At 36.4% G+C, this 27,328-nt stretch overlaps 1 protein-coding gene across 22 annotated transcripts in view; it reads left to right on the top strand.

Annotated features, from left to right (window-relative positions):
- Window positions 1–27,328, top strand: part of LCORL (ligand dependent nuclear receptor corepressor like) — a 217,266-nt gene that overhangs the window by 48,577 nt on the left and 141,361 nt on the right. For 7 of the 22 annotated variants that reach the window (XM_049886985.1, XM_049886984.1, XM_049887002.1 and 4 more), the window contains exons 2-4: window positions 1,428–1,493; window positions 18,909–18,988; window positions 19,913–20,042. In XM_049886985.1, coding sequence (XP_049742942.1) covers window positions 1,428–1,493; window positions 18,909–18,988; window positions 19,913–20,042 — 276 coding nt within the window. Of the gene's footprint in view, window positions 1–1,425; window positions 1,494–11,635; window positions 11,714–14,600; window positions 14,693–17,281; window positions 17,432–17,862; window positions 17,918–18,019; window positions 18,086–18,908; window positions 18,989–19,912; window positions 20,043–26,820; window positions 26,882–27,328 lie in introns of those variants that run through there. The other 15 variants (XM_049887006.1, XM_049886991.1, XM_049886987.1 and 12 more) reach the window with 13 other exon arrangements.

The following is a 27,328-nucleotide window of genomic DNA, read 5'->3' on the forward strand; positions in this document are numbered from 1 at the left end:
TATATTTTGCACCGTCTAGGAACCTCGCTGTGAGTCAGAATCGACTCACACCAACAGGTTTGATTTGGTTTTTGTTGGGAACCTCAAAGTAAAACTAGAGTATCTTAATTATAGAAGAAGAGTTTGGGCTTATTTAGTCTGAGTCTTTACTCAATACGAAAGTTTTTTCTGTAGTATCCTTGGAAACTCTAGTGGTCGTTCATTCACTTTCTATCTGAAATTTCTACTTATCAAAGTTAGTGCTAAGTCATTTCATAAAGATTTATTGAGAACATCTGTACAAAGTACCATAATTACCTTACTTTGTCAAATTTAATACATCATCGGTTGTAAAATGTATTATTAGTTCTTGATCTACCAAATGAAAAAATGTTACCAATTAGACTATGACACACAATTGATTTTTAGATGCATCTTGATTTGAGAGTTGCTAAAGTGTTTTTTTAAAAGCATCTTATAATTTATGAAATATTTCTGAAGGAACATTTCTAATGCTTTACAGTTTAGGAATACCACTGAGAAAAACCTACTTTTTCCTTAATTTGTTGGTCTCTCATGCCATCTTCAATTTTGTTTTTTCTTCCTAGTTGTTTCATTTAGAAATATTGCATGTTAGAAATGTTGTGTATTGCATGAAGTTAGCTGCTTTTCTTGGTTTCCAAAGTATTTTGCCATCCTTGTCCTTTTTCTTTAGATGCCTTGTCAATAAGCTTATCAATAAGCTACCCCCCATTTAAAAATGATAAAATTGGGTATGATCTACACTTAAAAAATTGAAAAATCTTAAAATTAGTATATTCAGAAAGTAGAATAATTGATAAATATGTGAATTGGGATTTTGTTAATTTGTCAGTATTTTCAGTGATTTGTTTCTGTAAAAAAATTAAGGTAGTCCATAAAGTTAGTCCTTAGCTATGAACAAATGGCTGTTTAAATTTTATAAGTTGCTTTAAGCTTTACACATCATACTTTTCACAATGGGAATTTCTTAAAATTGACTTTTATATACTCATTTCTGTAATTGAATTTAAAGCTTTTTTTAAAAAGTTAACGTTTTCTGTAACACAAACAGGATTATATTGTCGTTTCTAAATATTCTTCCTTTCTCTATAAAATAATAAGGAATATGCTCACAGTGTTTTAAGCCAGGAATATTTCTAAGTGACAAAGGTTTTTAATTATTTTAGTAATGAATGCCTGAGTTTGAATATTTCATTTATAGCATAGTGATATAATTTCTGATAGTCATATATGATTATTTACTATGTTGTATATTACACAATTCAGCTCAATTCACTTACCAATAAGAGAACAATGCACAGTATATTAAATTTATAATTTGCTGATAGCTGTAGAGTTTTTTGATTATTATAAAATTAAGCTTTTCCAGCAGTTAATAGACCTTTTTTTTTTCTTTAAAAACACAGGTTTTGAGAGTATTTTAGAAGGGCTTTATGGACCACGGCTACGAAGAGACCTCAGTTTGTTTGAAGGTAAAATGGTTTTTTTATTTTTAAATTTTAACCTCCTGCCCCCTGATTAAAAATTATATATGGTTGTTTTATGCTAATTTTATATTAAATAAGAATTTGTGATCTCTTCTAATTATGCAGTATTTTCCAAAAATGGATAAATAAAATGATGCAAAGATTTTTGTTTTATTAACAACAAAAAAAAATTAGTATACTAAAATCAAAACAAAGTGAAGCTTGTTTTTGGCTCAGTGTTGAAATTTTTTTTCCATTTATTTATTGATTGGTTGGTTGTGCTTTAGGTGAAAGCTTACTGCTCAAACTAATTTCTCTTACAAAAATTTATACACGTATTGTTATGTGACCCTAGTTGCAACCTCTATAACGTGACAGCACTCTCCCCCTTTCTACCCTTGGTTTCCCGTATCCATTCAGCCAGCTCCTATCCCCTTCTGTCTTCTCATCCTGCCTCTGGATTGGAGCTGCCCATTTAGTCTCGTGTTTTTTTTTTTTTTTTTTTTATCTACTTGAACTATGAAGCACATTCTTCAAAAGTATTATTTTATGTTTTGTAGTCCAGTCTAATCTTTGTCTGAAGAGTTGGCTTTGGGATTGGTTTTAGTTGTGGGTTAACACAGAGTTTGGAGACCATGTCTTCTGGAGTTTTTGTAGTCTCAGATCATTAAGTCTGGTCTTCTTACGTGGCTTTGAGTTCTGCACCACACTTTTCTCCTGCTCCATCAGAGACCCTCTGTTGTGGTCCCTGTCAGAGCGATCATTGGTGTTAGCTGGGCACCATCTAGTTCTTCTGGTCTCAGGCTGATGTAGTCTCTGGTTTATGTGGTCCTTTTGTTTCCTGGGCTAGTGTTTTCCTTTCGTCTTTGAAGTTTTTTATTCTCTTTTGCTCCAGTTGCGTTGGGACCAATTGATGCATCTTAGAAGGCTGCTTGCTAGCTTTTTTAAGACCCCAGATGCCACTTACCAAAGTAGGATGCAGAACATTTTCTTAATAACCTTTGTTATGCCAAGTGACCTGTATGTTCCCCGAAACCCCAGACCCCCACTCCTGCTGCTCAAAGTGTTTGGTTGCGTTCAGGAAATTTCTTAGCTTTTGGTTTAGTCCAGTCGTGCTGGCTTCCCCCTTCCCCATATTGTGTGCTGTCCTTCCCTTCACCTAAGAATTCTTGTCTGCTGTCTAGTTAGTGAATTCCCATTTACCTCCCACCCACCCTCATAACCATAAAGAATGTTTTCTTCTACGTTTAAACCTTTTCTCGAGTTCTTATATAGGGGTCTAATACAATATTTGTCCTTTTGTGACTGACTGATTTCATTCACCATAATGCCTTCCAGATTCACCCATGTCGTGAGATGTTTCATGGATTCCTCATTGTCCTTTATCATTGTGTAATATTTCACTGTGTGTGGTGTTGTTGTTAGGTGCCGTTAGAGTCGGTTCCGCCTCATAGTGATCCTGTGCACAATAGAAAGAAACACTGCCTGGTCCTGTGACATCCTCTCCACAACCTCTCCAACATTTATTATTTTGTGTGTTTTGGATAAATGCTAGCTTTGTTGGGGTGAGATGGGATCTCATTGTAGTTTTGATTTGCATTTCTCTAATGCTAATGATCGTGAGCATTTCCTCATGTTATGTGTCAGCCTCCTGAATGTCTTCTTTGGTGAAGTGCCTGTTCATAACCTTTGTCCATTCCATGTTGAAATTTAGTTTTCATTTTATACATTTCTGACTTACTCTTAAAAAGGATTTAATAGGTTCAGTTAAATACATATTTTCTAAAAAGTTGTCCCAAGAAATTTTATTTTTTGTTTTTTAAGATCTCGGTAGTCTTTTTGTATTTTTCTTAGTGAAACACTTATGAATATTGGAAAGGGAGAGTCTGTGGCTGAACATACCGATTCCTTTTTATCTGTTTTTGTCAGGACATTTGTTTCTAGTATCTGAAGAGCTTGAGTTGTTGTAAAACATTTATTAAATGAAGACTTTATAGAAAAGGATATTGGTTAGAAGTCAAGAGACCTATTCTTACTAAGTTTGGGAAAGTCACTTAAGCTTATAAGGGCAACATATTTCTAATCTATAAACTTGGCTCTTCTCTAAGATAGTTTGTGAAAATAAAGAAAGCCTTTGTTGCTGTTGTCCAAAGGAAAAGTGGACTTGGAATATTGGTAGTAATGATATTAATGTTGGACAGTAGCAATTTTTTTTTTAATTTAATAGGAATACATTTCTTAACAGGTGTGACCTGTTTTGATTGTCTTTGCAACTGTTTTATAAAAAAAGATATTCCTAAACAGTAATTTTACCTTAATGTTATCACTTTACGTTTTTCAAACTTACATATATCTTTAAAACCAAACCCACTGCCGTTGAGTTGATTCTGACTCATAGCGACCCTGTAGGACAGAGTAAAACTCTGCCCCATAGGGTTTCCTAGGCCGTAAATCTTTACAGAAACAAACTGCCACATCTTTCTCCACTGTCGTTAAACCATACTAAAGTATTTTCCTAGTATTTGTCAAAAATTATTTTTTTGCTTCTGCTATCTGTATGATTTTACAAGATTTCCTTAACATTTTTTGTATAAATGTTCAAAAATTGACTAAAAGTATATTATTTCAGGCTTTGATTTTGTTACCAAAGTGTAACGTTATCATCATGAATTTTTTTTGTATGTTTACATGTTTTGTATGTTATTTTATACAACTTTTTTTTTTTTTTTATTCCAAAGAACAAAGATTTACTGTCAAATTGAAAGTAATTTGGCTGCTAACCAAGAGATCAGCAGTTTGAATCCACCAGGTGCTCCTTGGAAACCCTGTGGGGCAGTTGTATTCTGTCCTGTAGGGTTGTTATGAGTCGGAATTGACTCGACGTCGATGGGCTTAATATTTTCAAGGGGTGGTTAGGGATAAAGACTTTCTGTTCATTACTAATACAGCCTTCCTAAAAGAGTTTGTCAGTAAATATCAAAAGCCTAAAAAACATGCATAGCTGAACAGTTTATCTGCTTCTGGCTATCTCAAGGAAACAGATAAGTGTGGAGAAGATGGAATCTATAAGGCTTCTCATTATAATGCTTTTAAAGTTCCAATTTTTTTGTTATGTATTAAAAAAAATAAGATGTTCAGTAAATTACTTTTACCTGTAATCGTAGTATATACAGCTATTAAGAGTTTTTTTTTTATGGAGATGTGCTTAATGACATGGAAAGATTGCCGTTGTTAGGTGGAAGATCACGTTGTTATGCATATGCTGTATATTGATTGATCCTATTTTGGGGGGGGGGGAAGCTTGTATGTTTTTATAGAAAATGGACTAGAATGAAAAGACACCAAAATGTTCTGGTGGTTATCTTTGAGTATGGATTATGCATGATTTTTATTTCCTTTTATATACCTTTTTTTTCCTATTAATCAAGAATATGAAACTTAAAAAAGAAAACTTTTTAAAAAGCACACTTTTTGCATTTTTCTTAGGAAAACATGAATATTAGAAAGGCCTACAGCTGACTAAATTAAGAGCATTATGCAGTTGTATCAACTATTAATTTTTTCAGTGATATTAATCATATTATGTGTACAGTAATAGTATGGTATGAGATACCAGTTGAAGTTTAACCTGCTGATAAAATTATAAAACCATGAATTTAATTGTATTGGAAGTCTCAAATTCATACTTTCTTTCACATATAACCCATGTTTTCTTAAACTGTGCCAGAGGCAGAGATGGGACCTTTCAGGTATATAGGGATATGAATTAATTTTGTAGTCTTCCCCATCTAGTTGGAAAGCACCTCTGGGTTAGCTTAAATGTATTCCTAAGGGCTTTATGGCCTTTGAGGTTAGGAACATAGTGTTAAATCAGTATTCCCAGCAGCTAGTCAGTGCTCAGAAATGTTTGAATGACTCATTGAAGCCCTTGGGCTCCTAGCGCCTGTACGGCAATATAGGTTATAAGTTTGCAGCTTATCTGCTGTCGCTCATGATACAGGCAGCTTGTAACTCAGATTGCCGCTTTGAGAAACACTGCCTTGCGTGCTCAGTTTTAGGTTTTCATAGTACCATTTGTTAATTATTAAAGTTCCTTCTTCCAAGGGCTCTAGCATAATCCTCTTGAGGGAAATACTAGAGAATAACTTAAATATCAAGTACTTGTATATTTTTAATTGTTTCTTCAAAAGGTTCTCCATAAAGAGCTTGATATTTCTATCCTGTTTTTTTTAGGGTTGATTTCATACAGTAACGTTCCCTGGTTCCACCTACAAATAAACTCTTAACAGAATCTCCAGAAATGCCTGGGCATGTCTGAATTTGCACTGGGTGCATAGGTTAGGATTTCTTTCTAAAACTCCCATGTTTAACAGAAGTGCCTAATTTTAGGCTGATTTCTTCAGTCTGGTACTCTGCGCACTGCTGCCTGTCTGCTAATTTTTTTCCTTTACGTTGCTGCTTTGAAGACAGTAGCTTCACCATTGCTGCCACTGGAACTCAATATCCTCTCCTTCCTTTTCCTTTAGGGGATAACAAGAAAGACCCAAATGACTACTTCTGCCCACTGTCCAGGAATCAAAGGACTTCCACTTTAAATGTCAACACTGGTGGGGAGAGATTACCTTCAGCTATAGGATCCTAAATTTGATCTTGGAATATTGTTACTTTGTAAAACATAACTCAAGTGGTGATTTTGATCTGTGATGTAATTGCTGTGATACCATATGTTAGCTGATGTGTTGCTTGCTTGGAAACTTAACTAAAATTTAGAGCACTAAGGACATTTCTGTAGACTTAGGTTTTATAGTACAGTTCATTTTCAAGATGGGGATCCTGTCTAGATTTTCCGTCTTGATTCTGATTGAATCATTTCTAGATCTCGTATCTGGTCAATTTTGTGTGCCAACTCTGGCGCCTTCTGTTCTACTATGGTACCTTTGTTTCTACTGAGAACAAGGCATCTCTAAGGGTCCTTCTTCTGTGTAAATAAGTCTAGAGTTGAGGGAGCGATAGTGGTGGTGGGGGTGGTCAAGAATGTTCCTCTCATTTTTGGATGTGTAATATCTTTCTTAATGTTGAGCAGGATAGTTGTTAGAAACCACAGAGCTGGAAGTAGCTATGACAGATCAGCTGTCCCAGCCACTTGTCTTCAGCCAGAAGAATGATGTCCATTCACAACATTTTAAGGAGGAAGAGTCCAAAATTTACGTTAGTCTAGTGTTTTATTATTCTTATGACTAGGCAGTTTTTGTTTTGTTTTTTTTTTTAAATAGGCAGCCTCAGCAGCTACTCTTTTTTTTTTGGTCATCTTTGTAAGTATATCTATCAGAGAACTTTTGCCAGTTCAGCGGCCAGGAGGATTTTATTTTTTAAAATATCCTAACTTTAATCACCCTCTCCTTATTTTAGCATATTTTTGCCCTTAATTAAATATTCATATCAGATATATTTATAAGCAGTATCAACTGATTGTAAGTTCCACCTATTTTTCTGCTGAGCTTACAAATGAACAAAGAAAAAAATCTAAAGAATCAAGAATTTAACCTGTGCTTGATGTTCCTTCAGCCTTTCTTACCTGCTACCCTTGCTCACATCCAAACTCAGCATTATAACTACTCACCTTGGTAAATTACCTAATGGACCCACATTACAACTTGTGACTCATAGCTTCTTGCTCACCTCACATTTATTTATATAGTTATGTATGTTTTTACATTCCTTCAGAGACTAGCTGTGTATTACACAAAGGGCAAAATGTTCTAAGGACATAAATCTCTGCGTTTTTGTTATTTTAAACTTATTTATTTAGTAATCAAGTAGTATATATTCCTTTTTAGGAAATTCCAAAACACAATAAACCTGAAGGGAAAAAATTACCACCAATTTCACTACCTGTTAACATTTTTTCTATAAATGCTAAATATGTTTGTATGTATTTATTCTTTTATTAAAATAGGATATAGTATATTCATACTATACGTAGCAACTATTGTGATATGGCACAGAGCTGGGCAACATTTCATTCTGTTATACATATGGTCACTGTGAGTCAGAGCTGATTCTTTGGCACCTAACAGCAGTATATGTTCAGAGTATCTACACTTTTGTGCGTACTGTGTTATCAGGAACATATTTTCCTGGGTATATAAAATTCGGAATCAACATTTTTAATGGCTGCAGAACATTGTGGATCTGTAATAATTAATGCTTGCTTGCTGAAGATCTCATTCTATTTATTCTTTCAATTCATGCTGGTATTTTACTTTATGCAGTTCCTTCCTTCCTTCCTTCCTTCCTTCCTTCCTTCCTTCCTTCCTTCCTTCCTTCCTTCCTTCCTTCCTTCCTTCCTTCCTTCCTTCCTTCCTTCCTTCCTTCCTTCCTTCCTTCCTCCCTCCCTCCCTCCCTCCCTCCCTCCCTCCCTCCCTCCCTCCCTCCGTCCCTCCCTCCCTCCCTCCCTCCCTCCCTCCCTCCCTCCCTCCAAGCCTTTCCTTCTTCCCTCCCTTCTTTCTTTTTCTGTTATAAAATTAGCTAAGCTTAGGATCTGAGGCAATTTTTTTCTCACACGTATTTACTTCACTGCCCTTTTTTACCCTAAGTGTCCAAACATTTCTTCAGGTGCTTTAGATACATTTGTCCTTCCTTTTCTTGCTTTTTTAAAGGAAAAAAAAAAAATTCTAATAAAATTTTATGGCATAAGAGTAGTGATATTAGTTCAGTAATAAATCTGTTTATCTGTCAAGGATGAAGAGAGCCATACATTTTGAGGGGACATTAAACCAGTGCTGCCAAAGTGTAGAGCCTCTTGAAAAAAGCATGTAAAAGCTGTTCATTATAGGATCCTCCAGTTTCTTTCTCATTTTCTTCTAAATAAATGCACTTTCTTTGTTGGTACCATTGTTTAAAGTGCTTTAATATTTAAATACTAGGACTACACGCATGGGTATTCCTCATTATACAAATCTATATGCAGGAATCAAGTACATTAGTGTGTGTTTAGATAAGTCTTTTGAAACCTGAAGCCTTGTTACTCCCTATTCAAAACTAAGGAACCAAATAAATTGGATAGCAAAGGATTCTTGTATATTATTCTAGATTATTTTTTAGTATAAATCAAATGTATATTATTTTGGCTACATGTAAGTTAAGTAGACTCACATCATTTTATAAAATTGGCTACTGTGTGGAAAAATACATTCTAAATTTCATACCATTGCATTAAAAATCAACTTTGTCACACCATGTGTTTTTTAGTTGAAGACTGGTAAAGACTTTTGTATCATATGTATCGGTGTCTTGAATATTAATCCTGAAACTGAATTCAGAACCACCTCCAGATTGAGTTTTGAGAGAAACTTTTGAGTGCTAAACACTAATTTTTAATTTGTTGGAAACAAAACAGAAGTTCCATCTCTGGTCTGTTTTCATGATTCTTTGTCATACTGAGGAAAACATAGCTCTTTCCTCTTTTTGAAGTGAGATTTTCAAAGAACCTTTGATTGCCATAAACTTGGAACATTTATGTACTCCCAGAAACGTGCCTCTCTTCCTTCTCCATCTCCTTTAAAACTCATTTCTCCCACTGTCACAGGATGTTTTAAAGAAAAATTTATTCTTGTTTTCCACTTTAGTTACTCTTTTCTCATGTCTTATTGGTGGGCCAGTTTCTTTCATCTGGGAGTCATCTGATTTACTTACTCTGACTATGGATATTTACAAAAATTTGAGAAGATTATATGTGGCCTGAACCTCACTGTTGTAGGCCTGTGTAAACTGGCTGATTGATGCTTACTGGTTTTCTATATATGGAGCCACATATCAGAAGGAGATTATTTATACCAGAGGCCAGCAAGATACAGCCTGTTGGCCAAATCCAGTTCACTGCCTGTTTTTGAATACCTTGGAGTTCAAAATGGTTTTTACATTTTTAAATAATTGAAAAAAATCAAAAGAAGTTTAATATTTTGCTGTTGTTAGGTGCCATTGAGTCGATTCTGACTCATAGGAGCCCAGCATAGAACAGAACTAAACACTGCCCAGTCCAGTGCCATCCTCACAGTTGTTATACTTGAGCCCATTGTAGTGCCCATTTGTCAGTCCATCTCATTGAGGGCTGTCCTCTTTTTTGCTGACCATCCACTTTACTAAACATGATGTCTTTCTCCATGAACTGGTTACTGGTACATGAGATGAAGTCTTGCCATCCTTACTTCTTAGGAGCATGCTGGCTGTATTTCTTCCAAGACAGCTTAGTTCGTTCTTCCAGCAGTCCATGGTATATTCAGTATTCTTAGCCAACACCATGATTCAAAGGCATCAATTCTTCTTCAGCCTTCCTCATGCATTGCCCAACTTTTGCGTGTATATGAGGTGATTGAAAATACCATGGCTTGGGTGAGGCGCATATTAGTCTTTAAGGTGACATCTTTGCTTTTTAAACTCTTTAAACGGGTCTTTTGCAGCACATTTGCCCAGTGCAATACATCGTTTCATTTCTTGACTGCTGCTCCTGTGGGTGTTATTATGGATCCAAGTAAAACGAAATCCTTGGCAACTTGAGTCTTTTCTCTGTTGTGTCATGATGTTGCTTATTGATAGAGTTGTGAGGATTTTTGTTTTCTTTCTGTCGAGGCTCAGTCCATATTGCAGACTGTGGTCTTTGATCTTTATCAGTAAGTGTGCTTCCAGTTCTCTTTGCTTTTAGCAAATAAGGCGGTATCATCTGCACATGGCAGGTTGTGAATTAGTCTTCCTCCGATCCTGATGCCGTAATCTTCTTTATATACTCCAGCTTCTCAGATTATATGCTCAGCATACAGATTGAATAAGTATGGTGAAAGGATACAACTCTGACGCACACCTTTCCTGACTTTAAACTGTGCGGTATCCCCATGTTCTGTTTGAATGACTGCCTCGCAGCCTATGTACAGGTTCCTCATGAGCACAATTAAGTGTTCTGGAATTCCCATTCTTTGCATTGTTATCCATAGTTTGTCATGATCCACAAAGTTGAATGCCTTTGCATAGTCAATAAAACACAGGTAAACATTTTCTGATATTCTTTGCTTTCAGCCAAGATCCATCTGACATTAGCAGTGATCTCCCTCATTCCGTGTCCTCCTCTGAACCTGGTAGGATTTTTGGCAGTTCCCTGTTGATGTACTGCTGCAACCACATTCGAATGATCTTCAGCAAAGTTTTACCTGTGTGTGATATTAATGATATTGTTTGATAATTTCTGCGTTCTGTTGGATCACGTTTCTTTGGAATGGGCATGAATATGGATCTCTTCCAGTTCGTTGGCCAGGTAGCAATCTTCCAAATTTTTCTACATAGATGAGTGAGCACCTCCAGCACTGCGTCTGTTTGTTGAAACATCTCAGTTGGTATTCTGTCAATTCCTGGAGCCTTGCTTTTCACCAGCACCTTTGGTGCAGCTTGGACTTCTTCCCCCTTAATACTATAGGCTATTGATCATATGCTACTTCCTGTAATGGTTGAACATGGACCAGTTCTTTTTGGTGTAGTGTCTCTGTGTATTCCTTCCATCTTCTTTTGATGTTTCCTGCATCATTCAGTTTTTTGTTCATAGAATTGTTCTGTATTGAAACACAAGGTTTGAATTTTTTCTTCAGTTCCTTCAGGTTGATAACTGCCAAGCATGTTTTTCCCTTTTGATTTTCAAACACCAGGTCTTTGCACATGTCATTATAACAATTTACTTTGTCTTCTCAAGCCACCCTTTGGAATCTTCTATTCAGTTCATTTGTTTCATCATTTCTTCCATTCACTTTAGCTATGCTACATTCGAGAGCAAGTTTCAGAGTCTCTTCCAACATCCATTTTGGTCTTTTCTTTCTTTCCTGTCTTTTTAATGACTTCTTGCTTTCTTCAAGTATATGTCCTTGATGCTTACTGGTCTGGTCTTCGGTCATTATATCAGTGTACAAGGCATCAAATCTATCTCGAAATGGTCTTTAAATTCAGGTGTGATATATTCAGAGGTCGTATTTTGGCTCTCATGGACCTTTTCTAATTTTCTTCAGCTTCTGCTTGAACTTGCATGTAAGCAATTGATGGTCTGTTTCACAGTTGGCCCTGGCCTTGTTCTGAGTGGTGATATTGAGCTTCTCCATTGTCTCTTTCCACAGATGTAGTTGATTTAATTCCTGTGTATTCCATCTGGCAAGGTCCACGTGTACAGTCGCTGTTTACGTTGTTCAGAAAAGGTATTTACAATGAAGAAGTCATTGGTCTTGCAGAATTCTATTATGCAATCTCTGGCGTTGTTTCTGTCACCAAAATCATATTTTCCAACTACTGGTCCTTCTTCTTTGTTCCCACCTTTCACATTTCAGTCACCAGTAGTTATCAGTGCATCTTGATTGCACCACCACTCATCATTCTGTCAGTTTGTTTCACTCTGGGGCTTGCGTGTTGCTGTGATGCTGGAATCTGTGCCAGTGGTATTTCAGATACCAGCAGGATGACCCACTGTGGACAGGTTTCAGTGGAGCTTCCAGACTTAGACAAACTAGTAAGAAGGACCGGGTGGTGTACTTCTGAAAAGTTGGCCAATGAAAACCTTATGAATAGCAGCAGAACATTGTCTGAGGTAGGGCTGAAAGATGAGCCCCTAAGCTTGGAAGTCACTTAAAATATGACTGGGGAAGGGCTGCCTCCTCAAAGTAGAGTCGACCTTAATGACTTGGATGGAGTAAAACTTTTGGAACCTTCATTTGTTGTTGTGGTATGACTCAGAATGAGAATAAACAGCCACAGACATCTATTAATAATCAAAATGTGGAATGTACAAAGTATGAATCTAGGAAGGCTGGAAGTTGTCAGAAATGAAATGGAACGCATAAATATCAATATCCTAGTCATTAGTTAGCTGAAATGGACTGATATTGTCCATTTTGAATTGAACAATCATATGATTTACTGTACCGGTAATGACAAATTGCTTGGCAGAGTACAGGGTCAGCGGAAAAGAGGAAGACCCTCAACGAGGTGGATTGACACGGTGGCTGCAACAATGAGCTCAAGCATAACAACGATTGTAAGGATGGCGCAGGATCGGGCAGTGTTCCGTTCTGTTGTGCGTAGGGTCACTATGAGCTGGAACCAACTCGACGGCACCTAACAACAACAATGACAAATTGAAGAGGAATGGTGTCACATTCATTGTCAAAAAGAATATGTACTTCTGTCCTGAAGTACAGTGCTGTCAGTGAGAGGATAATATCCATATGCCCAAAAGGAAGACCAGTTAATTGTAACCGTTATTCAAACTTTCGCACTACCACTAATGCCAAATTAAAGATTTTTACCAACGTCTGCAGTCCATAATTGATCAAACGTGTAGTCAAGATGCATTGATAGTATTTAATGGCACATCAATTATATGAAATTGGAATTTACTGGAAAACAGACATTCTTATTGGTTGATGTATTGTGTATGGCTGCATTTTCACTTCAGTAGTAGAGCTGAATAGTTGTAACAGAGACTGTATGCCTCACAGAGCCTAAAATATCTACTATTTGGTCCTTTACAGGAAAAATTTTCTGGCTCCTGCTTTATACTGTTGGCTGAAATTTAATAGTTTTGGTTTAATTTCTTTTTTTAGCAGTTTACAATGATGGAGACAACATAATTACCTTTTAATAAGATTTATTGAATGAAATATTTTGAATGCTGTTTAGTGTTAGGCACTCTGGTTAGCAGTGAGAAAAAACAGATGAATAAGTAGAGTTCTCTGCCTGCTAGGAACCCATAGCCTTGTATTAACTTAAAAGTCAGATTTTTCTGTTATGAATTGATGATTATTTTATATTGTATAGTTAAAATTAGAGAATCTAATACTATTGGTAGTTATATAAATTGTATTAGTTCTTATCACACATGCATACAAATATTTATCTGTTGTTCATTGTGGTGTTTGTAATACCAAAAATGGAGAAACAGCTTAATTATCCAGCAACAGGATAAAAAAAAAAAAAGGTTAAATAAATTATTAGACATGTCTTTGATGGGATATACTAATCTATTAAATATGACTTAGGTGTATATTTGAGCATGGAAATAGTTTTCATAAATAAGGATAAGTGTATAATTTGATCCTATTTCATATGCATTCAAAAGCTGGACAATGAATAAGGAAGACTGAAGAAGAATTGGTGCTTTTCAGTTACGGCGTTGGCGAAGAACATTGAAAGATCATGGATTGCCAGAACAAAAAAACAAATCTGTCTTGGAAGTACAGACAGAATGCTCCTTAGAAGCAAGGATGTGAGACCTTGTCTCACATACTTTGGACAAGTTATCAGGAGGGACCAGTTCCTGAAGAAGGACATACATCATGCTTGGTACAGTAGAGAGAGGGTCAGCGAAAACGAGGAAGACCCTCAACAAGATGGATTGACACAGTGGCTGCGACAACGAGCTCAAACATAGGCAATGATTGTGAGGTTGACGCGGGAGTGGGCAGTGTTGCGTTCTTTTGTACATAGGGTCGCTGTGAGTTGGAAGTTACCCAGCAACACCTAACAACAATAACACAACAATTCCTAAAAACACATAGAATATATAGAATATACAAAAGGCTATATAGCAAAATGTTAGTCACTGTCTGTGGATAATAAAACCAAAACCAGTTGCCGTTGAGTCACTTCTGACTCATGGAGACCCCACATGTGACAGAGTAGAACTGTGCTGCTTATGGTTTTCAATGGCTGATTTTTTGGAAGTAGATCGCCAGGCCTTTCTTCCGACTCTGAATGATGGGATTCTGAATAATTTTTCATTTCCCCTTTGTACATTTTTATAGAATTAACATGCATTTTCATAATGAAAAAGTTTTTTAAATTGCATTGCCCCCTATTCATATCTTCTCCCCAAATCAACGTATAGTCACCCCTTGGGTATCTGAGAGGGATTGGTTGCAGGATCCCCTGCAGATACCAAAATCCAAGGATGTTCAAGCCCCTTATATAAAATCACATAGTATTGGCATATAACCTAAGCACATCTTTCTGTATACTTTATTTAAATCATCTCTTGATTACTTACAATACCTAATGCAATGTAAATAGTTGTTGTACGGTATTGTTTAGGGAATAATTACAAGATGCGAGGTGAACGATGTTCAAACAAGGAGTGCTGGAGAGAGACGGAGGATCTGTGAAATGGTGAGAGGCTACCGCAGGTATGCCTACGCATCACTTCATTTGCGGGGATTCGGTGTAGTGCTTGGTGTGCAGCAAATTCAAGTTTTGCTTTTTCTAACTTACCTTTTTTTTTTTCCTCCTGAATATTTTTAATCCCTGCTTGATTGAATGCGGATGTGGAACACACAAATACGGAGGGCCGACTGTATTTATAACCAGTTTCTCATGACCCTCATTTTACTTTTCACTGGGCTTGGTATTTGGGAGCTCTGAATTTATTTGCTATGGATAAAGCTACTGATAAGAATAAAACCATTAAAAAGAAGCGAGGTTATTTACGAGAAAGTGAAGGAAGCATCTATTAAACTCATTAGGTATTTTGCATATGTTTTCATTTAATTCTTTCTGCAGCATTAAAATGCAGTTATATCATTTGATGAGGAAACTGAAGCTCAGAGAATCTCAGAGAAGTTAAGTTGCACAGAGTCACATCTCACTCATTCTGTCCAGTTGATTCCAACTCGTAGTGACCCTATATGACAGAGTAGAACTGCCCCACAGGTTTTCCAAGGAGTGTCTCGAGGATTCAAACTGCCGACCTTTTGGTTAGCAGCCAAGCTCTTAGCCACTGAGTCGCCAGGGCTCCAAGTCACATCAAGTATGTGGAAAAGCTTATGATTCAAAACTTGAGTTCCCTTACTTCAAAGACTGTCACCTATCTAAGATAGATTAGATAAAATGATTGGAGCCAGGCTTTAACCACAAGAATAAATATCCGGGGTGGAAAGGTTCATATTTGTCAGACATTTATTACCAGTTTTCATTATCACATTGCTCTTTATCAATAAGGCTATTTCTGTAATGCATATAATTTGACCTTTTTTGAGCTTATACCTTCATGTATTGAAATTTAAAAAATCCAGTTTTAAAGAGGAATATCTGATTCACTGTCAAATTTTGTTTGAGAGGTAAAATGAATGTGTTTTATTACAGTATTCATTTACTTTTTAATGACACTGAAAGATAATCTTGGGGGAAGAGGAAATCTGAGAAAGAGCTGATCTTTTAAAATCTTTTCCCATATGTAAAAAATATATCTCACCATCATTTATTTGGAGTCAAATTCAAAAGCTACTACTATAAAGAGAGTAATTATTAAATATTTGTTAGCAGAGTCATAGATTTTTAAGCCTAGCAAAATCTAATGGCTTATATATAACCAATTGATTATTCAGTACCAGTTAACTATGTAGTCATTTACTTTAAGTAACTTTTTCTTAAAGACCTACTACTGAAGTAAATTACAGTAGTCTCAGCACACCTCATTTTTTATCTTAAAACTGGTATATGTCTTAATCCAAAGTTGTTGTCCATGTTTTTTATAGTGCATGGATCTGGAATGAGTCAACATGTTTAGCACTAAAACTTGATGACCCCTTAGAACCGTTTTTCAAAAATACCCCTTCTTCATACCTACCTGCTTAATAAAATTCCCAGTGCTAGATACGTTTCATAGCTCCTATTCACAGGGCCATAATAAAAAAGCATAAAATTCATTTGACCTACCAAAATCACATTATGCCTGACATAAAAAAAATAGGAGTCAGGTTTTTGCTACAAAATGGTGCATAACAAACGACTCCACAAAATCTATTTCACACTCAAGGGTCATCTGGTGCAGCTGGACTCCAAGCTTAGATTGGGATCCTGTTTCTCTGCCTGACTCTGGGGCCCGGAATGAAGGAATAATGACTGAGGAAGTTCCTTTAATATTGGAGGGTCAGGAGGACTGGGGGAGACTTACCATGCCTCCTAAAGCTTCAGCTTGGAATGACACGCAGCCACTTTTTCACATCCATTCCATTGGTCACGGCACATCTGCCTCTCTAGTGAAGGCACTACAGTCCTACCTCAGAGGTGTGAATGTATGATTCTGTTACAGGGAAAGGTTGAAAACAGTAGGCTCACACAGCTACATTTCTATAAAGATGGGTTTTTAATTGTATGGAGAGCTTAAGCTTTTTGATTTGTTAGATTGTTTCACAAAAAGTGATCTATTTTTTAAACCAGAAATTTAATGTTATTTGTCCTCTGCAAACTAATCTTATTAAATACATGTGTAATGGTCCCGAACCTGTTGCCATTGAGTTGATTCCAGTCATATTGACTCTATAAATCAGAAGACCAAACCCATTGCCATCGAGTCAATTCTGACTCATAGCGACCCTACAGGACAGAGTAGAGCTGCCCCACAGGGTTTCTAGGGAGCACCTGGTGGATTCGAAATGCGAACTTTTGATTAGTAGCCGTAGCACTTAACCACTACACCACCAGGGTTTCCATCAACCCTATAAGACAGAGTAAAACTGTCCCATAGGATTCCCAAGGCTGTAATTTTGTCAGAAACAGACTGTCACATCTTTCTTACGCGGAGTGGCTGGTGCGTTCGAACTACCAACCTTTTGGTTAGCAGCCAAGCACTTAACCATTGTACTACCAGGGCTCCTTTGTATGATGGTATAGGACTAAAAAAAGAATTAATGATTCTGCTTTTCTTAATTATTAGCCTTTGCATGGTGCTTTGTAGTTCATAAATCATTTCCACATTTTTTTCATTTGATCCACAGATGAGGCAATTAAAAACTTTGTGGCTTGTTAAGATGACAACTAATAAGTAGAATTTTGTCCCAGATATTCAGAGACTTCAAATCCAATGATCTTTCCATTACCCTCTACTACATGTTATGTTCCCATTCCGTTATTTTTTTTAAGTTCAGGTAAGTATTAGAACTATATATATATATGTGGACCGCTACTGCCAAAATGCAGGACCAGGCAGTGTTTTGTTCTGTTGTACGTAGGGTTACTGTGTGTCGGAACTGAGTCGACAGCACCTAACAACAACACTGCCAGTATTAAAGGGGGGAGATATCACTATACTCTTTATATTCCAACAAATTATGTATCTTCTTTTCTGACCTATATAGCTGTATTGATACAAGAGAGTCCTTGGGGCTGATCATAACTAATATTCATTCATTATTAATCCAGAAAATAGTAAGCTTATTTCCTGTGCAGTTTGGCAGAAACATGTGTTCAACTTTACATGTATTTAAAAAATATGGAATAAATTACTGTGGTACACCAGTGCTTTTCAAATTAGTCCCAGTGTAACTGGCTCACACGATAATGATTTTATGTATTTGAGGTTCAGCACACGAATTTGTTTGGGAAGAGAAATCTGGAGGTTTCTGCTGCATGGAGTAAGTTTGAAAATCATTGTCTATACCCAGTACAGTTAGAATGACATTGTTATTATACTTCTCATAAAACTGCTTCAGTAGAAAAACGTTTTTGTTTTCCAGAAACTCTGTAATTTATTACATCAGTTGGATTATAAAGAACAGATAGTCTTGTGGGAAAAAATCCATGTATGTGTTGAATAATATAACCTATTATTTGTTTATCTCTTTTTTATTCTAACTCTTGCAACAAAGCCTCTGAACAATTATAATAAAAATCTGACTTTACTAGCTATGAATTTCTACTTGTTTTCTTGGATATTACTTCATTTTCTCAAATCCGTGAGTTTTTCTGATCCTTCCATTTCCCTGGTTGTATGTTGCTTTTCATGATATGCAAAATTTATTCCTTTCCTCCTCATATCTCTTTATTTGTTCTAGTTTCTCTCAGAGCTAAAATGAAAAATAAGGTTAATGAACAGTGAAAAGTTGCATGTTTCAGAATGCTGAAAAAACAAGCCGGTTGCTGTCGAGTTGATTTCAACTAAGGGCGACCCCATGTGTGGCAGAGTAAAACTGTGCTCCAGAGGGTTTTTAATGGCTGTGATCTTTGAGAATTAGATCACCAGGCCTTTCTTCTGAGGCTCCTCTGGGTAGATTTGAACCACCAATCTTTAATTAGTAGCCAAGTGCTTAGCGGTGCTACTGCAGAACTCTTTCAGAAGACTAGATGATACTTAAAATCCTATTGCTGGAAAGGTATTCATTTATGACCAGTTCATTATTCCCCTTGTTACCTTGTCCCCTAATAGTGCAAAATTTACTGTCCTTTTAGCCTTCTCTGTTTATTCTGGTTCTAGATGTCATCAGTTTGATTTTAAAGTTAGGCCTTCTGCCCTGAATGTTAGTAGTTAGTTTTTTTTATATATAACCCATTGCAGTTGTGGAGAGGTATTTTTGTTTGTTTTAATAAAGTTAGTGAATTTAATGAGTATTTTTCCCTCTTTTAAAGACTGTGAACCAGAAGAGCTGACTGACTGGTCTATGGATGAAAAATGTTCATTTTGTAACCTACAGAGAGAAGCAGTCAGTGTAAGTTTTAGTGCTATGAAATTATTTCTAAATTAATGGCACAATTGTAACAGAATTCTTATATTTTTAACTTAATTTGTTCTGAAAATATGTGACTTAAAGTCTAAATACTTGATATTGGTAATGAGAAGACTATTTTAAGGTCTAACGGTGAAAGTGTAACATTTAGCTTAACTCACAAGTGAGGCTTCCAGAAAACTCATCTTTTTTTTTGCTTATTTCACATTTCTTTCTTTTGTTCCCTGATTGATGAAGTTCAGTTTAGGTCTGTGCTGTTTTTAGGTATAGCCTAGGGTGGGATTAGAGGCCTAGTTTGGTCTCAGACCACCGTAGAAACTGATTTCTTAGGGATAAATTAGTAGGGGGATGATGGGCTGCTATTTTTTAGCCTTTCACTTACTCTTGAAGTCTTCTGGACATCAGAATTATCTCTTGTGTAAATGATTAAGTATTAAATGTCTACTGTATACAGGGCATATACTATGCAAGCAGCATCTTGTATGATAGAAAATGTTTATTCCTAATATACTTCTGTGACAAGGGCCAAGAAGAAGGGAGAACTATATCCAGTTTGGTCAGATTAGTGGGTAAACTTATCTGCTTTGTTAAAGTCTCTGAAAGGATTACATTACTGACATGCCAGATAGTGAATTTATTCATCGAATTTATTTGATCTGCTCCTCCCTTTTTTTTTTTGACTGGTGTTTTGCTAAGGAATAAAACTAATTCGATTCTCTCATCAGAGCTGAAAAAATCTTTTTTTCCTGTCTCCTGTCCCAAATTTTGTGGTCTGTCTATATAACTTCATATATTTAAAAAGTTGAACAAATGAGCACTTAGATGAATAATTTCTTTCTGCCATTTTTAATGGAATTCCATTTTAAGTGAAGTGATTTGTGTTCTGTTATTTTTTACTAATTTTAGGATTGTATACCATCTCTTGATTCTTCACAGTCAACACCAACGGAGGAGCTATCATCTCAGGGCCAGTCCAACACTGATAAGATTGAATGCCAAGCAGAAAATTACCTACATGCACTCTTTCGAAAGAAAGGTAATATTAGCATGCTTTCTCATCTAAAATTTGCAGTAGGGAACTAAAGTATTGTATTTTTTTTTCATACAGAAGTATTTTATATATAAATTATACTTTGTTCCAGATTATTTCTATCTTTATCTGTAATTTTTCTTCATATTTTTAGAGGCAGTAAGAACCTCAGTCATTCTAGTTCTAGTCTTCCAGTGGTCATTCCTTTTCTTAACTCTGTTCTCAAGTCTCTCTTTGACTTTCTGTTAGACATTTTATTTGCATACTTTGGGCACCTGTAAAATATATTTATGCTTCTGGTCTTCCTTATTCTGTTGTTCTCAAAGCTTAAAAAATTCTTTCATGTTCAATAAGTGACGGATAATTTCATTTGTGTGTCATACGATGTTTATTGATGGGCCCTTCACAGATTTCCACAAGTGCTTTTCATCTTGAAATAATACTTAAAACTTACGCACTCACTTTCTGTCCTTTGATGCTGCATCTTCACAGTTCTTTGGACTACTCGTGATCTGCTGATAACCTGATGGGTGTGAGAGCGATGGCAAAGATTCTTGGTACAAATATGGGGGTATGCTCGATCTGAACACAGTATTTTGGTTTGCTTGGCGCAGGACCACATACATCACAAGTCACGTGATTATAGTTTGTCTTTTGTTCAGCTCTTTTGCTTCATCATTTCTTCCATTTGCTTTAGCTTAGGAAACTCTATAGGGCAGCTCTGTTTTGTCCTATAGGGTTGCTATGAGTCGGATTAACTCAAAAGCGCACAACAAGTACAGTCCTCATTCTTCTCCCTCCCCCCATCAATTTTCTTCTCTTGAAATTTTTTTTTCCTCTCTTTTCTATCCAACTGATCTTTCTTCCTCCAGTCAAACAGTACAATGCATCAAATGGGACAATGTAAATTTATTCACAGTCTTCTCATTTGGAAAAAAGAAACATAAGGAGAGTTCACATATTTTTTACTTTCCAAGAATAAGAGCTGATACGAAATGGCAAATCACACTGGTGCTTTGATTCAGCACGAGTTAAAGCAATATGAAACAGATGATCACATGTTGATGACAATTATGGCACTGGTGCACTCGGTTTGGCAGGAGGAAGTGAAGGGAGAAATTGTCCTGGTAGCATTTAAGAGCTGCCCAGATAGCTTCTACAAGGAATGGGAAGAGCAAGAAGAATCAAGTACTTGCATACAGCTAACGAAACAGTTGCATCATGCTGTTGGGGAATCTCATTTGCTAAAATAGAATGCCTGTTAACACACCTTTATTTCTCAAAGAAGTCTGGTTTGCAAGTACTCACTTTTGAGAATAAATCTTCAAACGTGCTTTTCTGTAAGTTTAAAAATCAGTCCGTTTTGTATTATGAATCCCTTGATCCAGGAGTTTATTTTAGCACCGTGAAGATTATGCAAAACTTATTGAAGCAATATTTTCATTTAAAGCACCCTTTAAGAAGGATTTATAAAAATAAAAAGCCCTCCAAAATGTCAACTACTTCGGGTTGGATTTTTCACAGCGATTTCCACTCCAGCAAAACTGCGGTGCACAAAAAAATGTGATAAATTCTTATTTTGAAAATTTAGTATGATTAAAATTTGTACATAACTATAAAATACTGTTCACTTTCACAGAAATATGTTAAACAACTTTTGCATTTGTATGAATAGGATGATTTAATTTAAAAATGTAATATTTAAGATGAATACCTGTCTTAGTTACCTAGTGCTGCTATAACAGAAATACCACAGGTGGGTGGTTTGAACGAACAGAAATTTATTTTCTTACAGTTTAGGAGGCTATCAGTACAGATTCAGGGTGCAAGATCTAGGGGAAGGCTCTCTGTCTGTATTTACTCTGGAGCAAGGTCCTTGTCTCTTTTTAGCTTCCGCTTGTATATTCCCCTCTGTTTCAGCTCGCTTCCTTCCTTCATCTGCTCCTTTATATAGGACAGGCACTACAATATTACCTTATTTACATAACAAAGAAAACACATCCCAAATGGAATTATCACCACAGGTTAAAAAAAAAAAAAACTCATTGCCTTTGAGTTGATTCCCACTCATAGCGACCCTGTAGGACAGAGTAGAACTGTCTCAAAGGATTTCCAAGGAGCGGTTGGTGGATTCAAACTGCTGACCTTTTGATTAGCAGCCAGGCTCTTAAGCACCGTATCACTAGGGCTCCTCCTGCAGGTATAGACATTAAGATTTACAACACATATATCGTGGGGACGCAATTTAATCCATAACAATACCTTATCATAAAATATATCTTTTAGTCAGCAGTACCTCATACACAAAAATTCAGTAAACGTTTTGGGCACATTATGTTTGTCAGGTGGTAATACACTGTTATTGCGAGTTGATTCCTACTCATAGGGACCCTGTAGGACAGAATAGAACTGCCTCATGGGGTTTCCAAGGCTGTAATCTTTCCTGAAGTTGACTGCCACATCTTTCCCCTGTGGAGCAGCTAGTGGGTTTGTTCCACCAGCCTTTTGGGTAGCAGCCAAGTCGCTCTTTTATTACCTGGCAATTGAGAGACAAGACACAGAATCTGTTCTTTTAGTCATGGCGGATGTTATAGTTTTTGTTGTACAGCATTTGATTACCTTCCTTTTAGAAACTGTATCTTTTTTAAAAAACATTGTATTGACGTTTACCCCACCAAAGGAACCCACTGCCGTCGAGTTGATTCTGACTCATAGCGACTTTATAGGACAGAGTAGAACTGGACCATAGAGTTTCCAAGGAGCGCCTGGTGGATTTGAACTACCGACCTCTTGGTTAGTGGCCATAGCACTTAACTACTATGCCACCAGGGTTTCCGTATTGAGGTTTAGGTGAAAGTTTACAGAGCAAATTAATTTCTCATTCAAAAATTTATACACAAATTGTTTTGTGACATTGGTTGCAATCCCCATAATGTGTCAGAACTCTCACTCTTTCCACCCCAGGTCCCCTGTTTCCATTTGTCCGGTTTTCTTGCCCCTTCTGTTTTCTTACCTTTGCTTTTGGGCGGGTGTGGCCCTTTATTTATTTTAATTTGACATAAAAAAATTTCTTTTTATAAGGTAATTCCTGCATGTGATTTTAGAATAAACTAGTACAGAGTGGCTTATTATGAAAAGACGATAAGCAGCTATCTCAGCCTTCCTCAATCCCAGTCCCGTTTCCCATAACAAACTGCAGGTAGTCATCGAGTTACGACAAGTTCCTTTCCAGCGACTCCATCGGAAGTTGCTTCTGACATGTTGAATTTTTTCCTTTTTCTAAAAATTTCATTATTACTGCCTTTTATTATCAGTGTCTTCATAAATTCAATCTTTATCTTTGGGGTTGGAAACATTACATATAAACTTACAAATATATTTTAGTACATACATACATAAAAAATACACAAATCATAAAAATTGACTGATGATGAAGAAGAGTTGGATGACATTGGCATTTTGTCAATTGCAGTAATAACTCCACTTTTGGAAGGTTCTAGATTATCTAGATTATTCCCGGGAATGGGGATGGTGTTTCTAGTCAGAAATTTAGTGAGAGTTGTCTGTATGGTCCTTTTGTTTTTTTCCTTCGTGTATTTCGCAGTACATCTCATCCTGAACCTGCCTATCAACTTTAGCAAAGCGATCAGCGTTTGGGTTCATATTTTCAAGCAACTGAAGCCCCTGATTTAGTTTAGAAAAACTCCTGCTAATCCTTTCACTACAATTTTTTGACAGTGTCTCTAATCTTCCTTATTATTTCTTTCTTCTTCAAAACCCATTAAGTCCTGATCTCTCAGTTCCCCTTCTTTGTGATCTATGAGCTGTTCCACGTTGGCGTTCTGCATTCAGTGTTCTTGCCATATGGATGATTTTTTCACTGTCACTAGCATATTATCCTGATAAAACACTTGGAGCATGTTCATGTAACTCAGCCATTTTTTCTATATCCCCTGCATGCATTTTCCCATAACTTCCTCTCAGGAAGATATACGAACAATAAGATGCACAGGAACCAACCAAACAAAAATATCGAAGGTTGAAAGTGCCATTCATCTTAACTTAAATATGTTGTAAATTGGGGACTACTGGTACTTTTAACTTTTTAAACTGTTTGTTAATAGGTATTCTTGTGGTCAGTCAGGACTGCCATGTTCAATAGCACTGTGCACAACTTACACAACTGTCCGTGGCAACGCTGTGTTAGTTTCCTATCTCAGAATATTATGTGCTTACCACTATTTCTTGACATCAGTTGTAGACATTATCAAATACCCATTTTCTCTTCTCCTACCTTTCAATATAATTGTCACTTTTTAATACATATTTTACTGTTGTTGTTAGGTGCCATCAAGTCAGTTCAGACTCATAGCAACCCTGTGCACAACAGAAGGAAACACTGCCTAGTCCTGAGCCATCCTTACAATCGTTATGCTTGAGCTCGTTACAGCCACTGTGTCAGTCCACCTCGTTGAGGGTCTTCCTCTTTTCCGCTGACCCTGTAGTCTGCCAATCACGATGTCCTTCTTCAGGGACTGATCCCTCCTGACAACATGTCCAAAGTATGTAAGACGCAGTCTCGCCATCCTTGCTTCTAAGGAGCATTCTGGCTGTACTTCTTCCAAGACAGATTTGTTCATTCTTTTGGCAGTCCATGGTGTGTTCAATATTCTTCGCCAACACCACAATTCAAAGGCGTCAGTTTTTCTTTGGTCTTCCTTATTCCTTGTCCAGCTTTCACGTGCATATGATGTAATTGAAAATACCATGGCTTGGGTCAGGCACACCTTAGTCTTCAAGGTGACATCTTTGCTCTTCAACACTTTAAAGAGGTCCTTTGCAGCAGATTTACCCAATGCAGTGAGTCTTGATTTCTTGACTGCTGCTTCCATGGCTGTTGATTATGGATCCAAGTAAAATGAAATCCTTGACAACTTCAGTCTTTTCTCTGTTTATCATGATGTTGCTTATTGGTCCAGTTCCGAGGATTTTTGTTTTCTTTATGTTGAGGTGTAATCCATACTGAAGGCTGTGGTCTTTGGTCTTCATTAGTAAGTGCTTCAAGTCCTCTTCACTTTCAGCAAGCAAGGTTGTGTCATCTGCATAACACAGGTTGTTAATGAGTCTTCCTCCAATCCTGATGCCCCGTTCTTCTTCATATAGTCTAGCTTCTCGTATTATTTGCTCAGCATACAGATTGAATAGGTATGGTGAAAGAATACAACCCTGACGCACACCTTTCCTGACTTTAAAAGACCAATCAGTATCCCCTTGTTCTGTCCGAACAACTGCCTCTTGATCTATGTAAAGGTTCCTCATGAGCACAATTAAGCATTCTGGAATTCCCATTCTTCCCAATGTTATCCATAATTTGTTTTCACTGGCTAATGCTTTTCAGAAGTAAACTGCCAGGTCCTTCTTCCTAGTCTGTTTTAGTCTGGAAGCTCAGCTGAAACCTATCCTCTGTGGGTGACCCTGCTGGCATCTGAATACCAGTGGCATAGTTTCCAGCATCATAGCAACACGCAAGCCCCCACAGTACGACAGACTGACAGACGTGGGGGCATATTTTATTATACTACGGTTTTATATACTTTAATTTCTTGTTTCAGCAATCATAGACAATATATTTGATTCTCCATTTCTCAAGATGCAGATTTTTAGCATCCGTGTCTTTCAGTTTGCACTTTCTTTTCCTCTCACAATGTTTACTTTTGGTCATTTGTTCTTTCACATCAAGTTTGATAATATTTACAATCTATTCTGTATTCATATTTAAATCTCCTATGCTTTCTTTGTAGATTGATCCTAAAAGTTGATCATTAAAGTTGTCTACATGTTATAACTGTGTTCACGGAACAGCCAAGTCATTTGTTTATTTATTCTTTATGTTCCTGAGATTTCTAATGTCCTTTTTGTCCTCTTGCTTCATGAACCCTAATAGAATCTTTAAGTTATCTTCATGGGTACTTGAAAATCTCTTGAATTTCACCTTTCCACAGAGGTCTCCTGTGCCAGTCCACTTTTCTCCTATGTCCAATATGTACTGACTGCTTTCTAGGTTGATTTCCCAGAAAGCCATTCCAGCACTATCTTGGCAAAAGTTGCCAGGAGAGAGAGAATCGTAAGCCAATCACACAGTCTACCACAGGCATCAAGGCCGTGGTTAACTGCCATAGATATCTCTGGATTATTTTATTTCTTTAGAGAGAAGCACTCCTCTGTTTTTCCAGGTAAATACCTGGTTTCTGTAAAGGATCTTATACATTTTAGAAAAAAGCCCTTGTCTGTAGAACAATAAAGCACTATATCCAGTCATGCCTTATATAAAGGAAACTTATATAAAGCAAGCACTCAATAAATATATGAATGAGTAAGCAAAGGAATGAGTGAATGAAAAGAATCTGGTTTTCAAAGAAGGAGCACTGGGAAGAATCTAGCAGTTTAATATTTATCTTTTTTTTTCCCCTTCCCAGATAGCTGAGACAGTTTCAGAGCCATATATGGAAATATACCTAATTTTTACTCTCTATTCATTCTCCTATTAACTGAAGTTATTTAGTGAATAGATTGAATTTTCATCTATATAATATATGGGTTTTTTGGGGGGGGTTATAATGTAGGAGATTGACGTAAAATTCTTTATTTTACTGAAAAATACAGCCATACTGGATAACTTGCTTGAAAATTTCAGGATTTTGTAGTACATCTGTTTTAGAGCTTAAATGGAAGCTATTTAGTATTGCCAAGGCTAAAAAAAAAATTTTTTTTTTTTTTTTACCAGCCATCTCACTTTAAAAGAAAGATGACTGACCTGACATACATGGAAAAATTCAGCCACAAAGGTGACTTTTTCCAGCCTTTGGGGGACTATATCCACTAGCTTCAATTTAATTCTGGATTTGCAAACAGCCTACAATTAGAAAGTATTTGCAGAATAATTTTCTTTTCTAAAACATTTAAAAGCAGTAATTATTAACTATTAAAATTTTATTAAAAATAACTTATTCAATTAAGCTCTTTGGTATAGATGAAAAATTGAAAAGCCATTTGAGCCAGCACCATAGATTCTATTCATCAAATGAGGCCAACTGAATGACTACTTTAATGACCTTGGTTTGATTTCTGAAAGCTTTCTTATTATAAAATGATGACTTTGGTAATTCAGCAATTGCAGTAACGTTAATGGAATGCAAGTCTATAACGTAGTGGTAGCATTGCGATTATAAATTGTACGGTTTGGCTTCACCATTTTTGTTTATTTAAAAACTTTGCTGTATCTGTGTTTTTTT

Source organism: Elephas maximus, chromosome 5, assembly GCF_024166365.1.
Source record: "Elephas maximus indicus isolate mEleMax1 chromosome 5, mEleMax1 primary haplotype, whole genome shotgun sequence".
Taxonomy (NCBI): Eukaryota; Metazoa; Chordata; class Mammalia; order Proboscidea; family Elephantidae; genus Elephas; species Elephas maximus.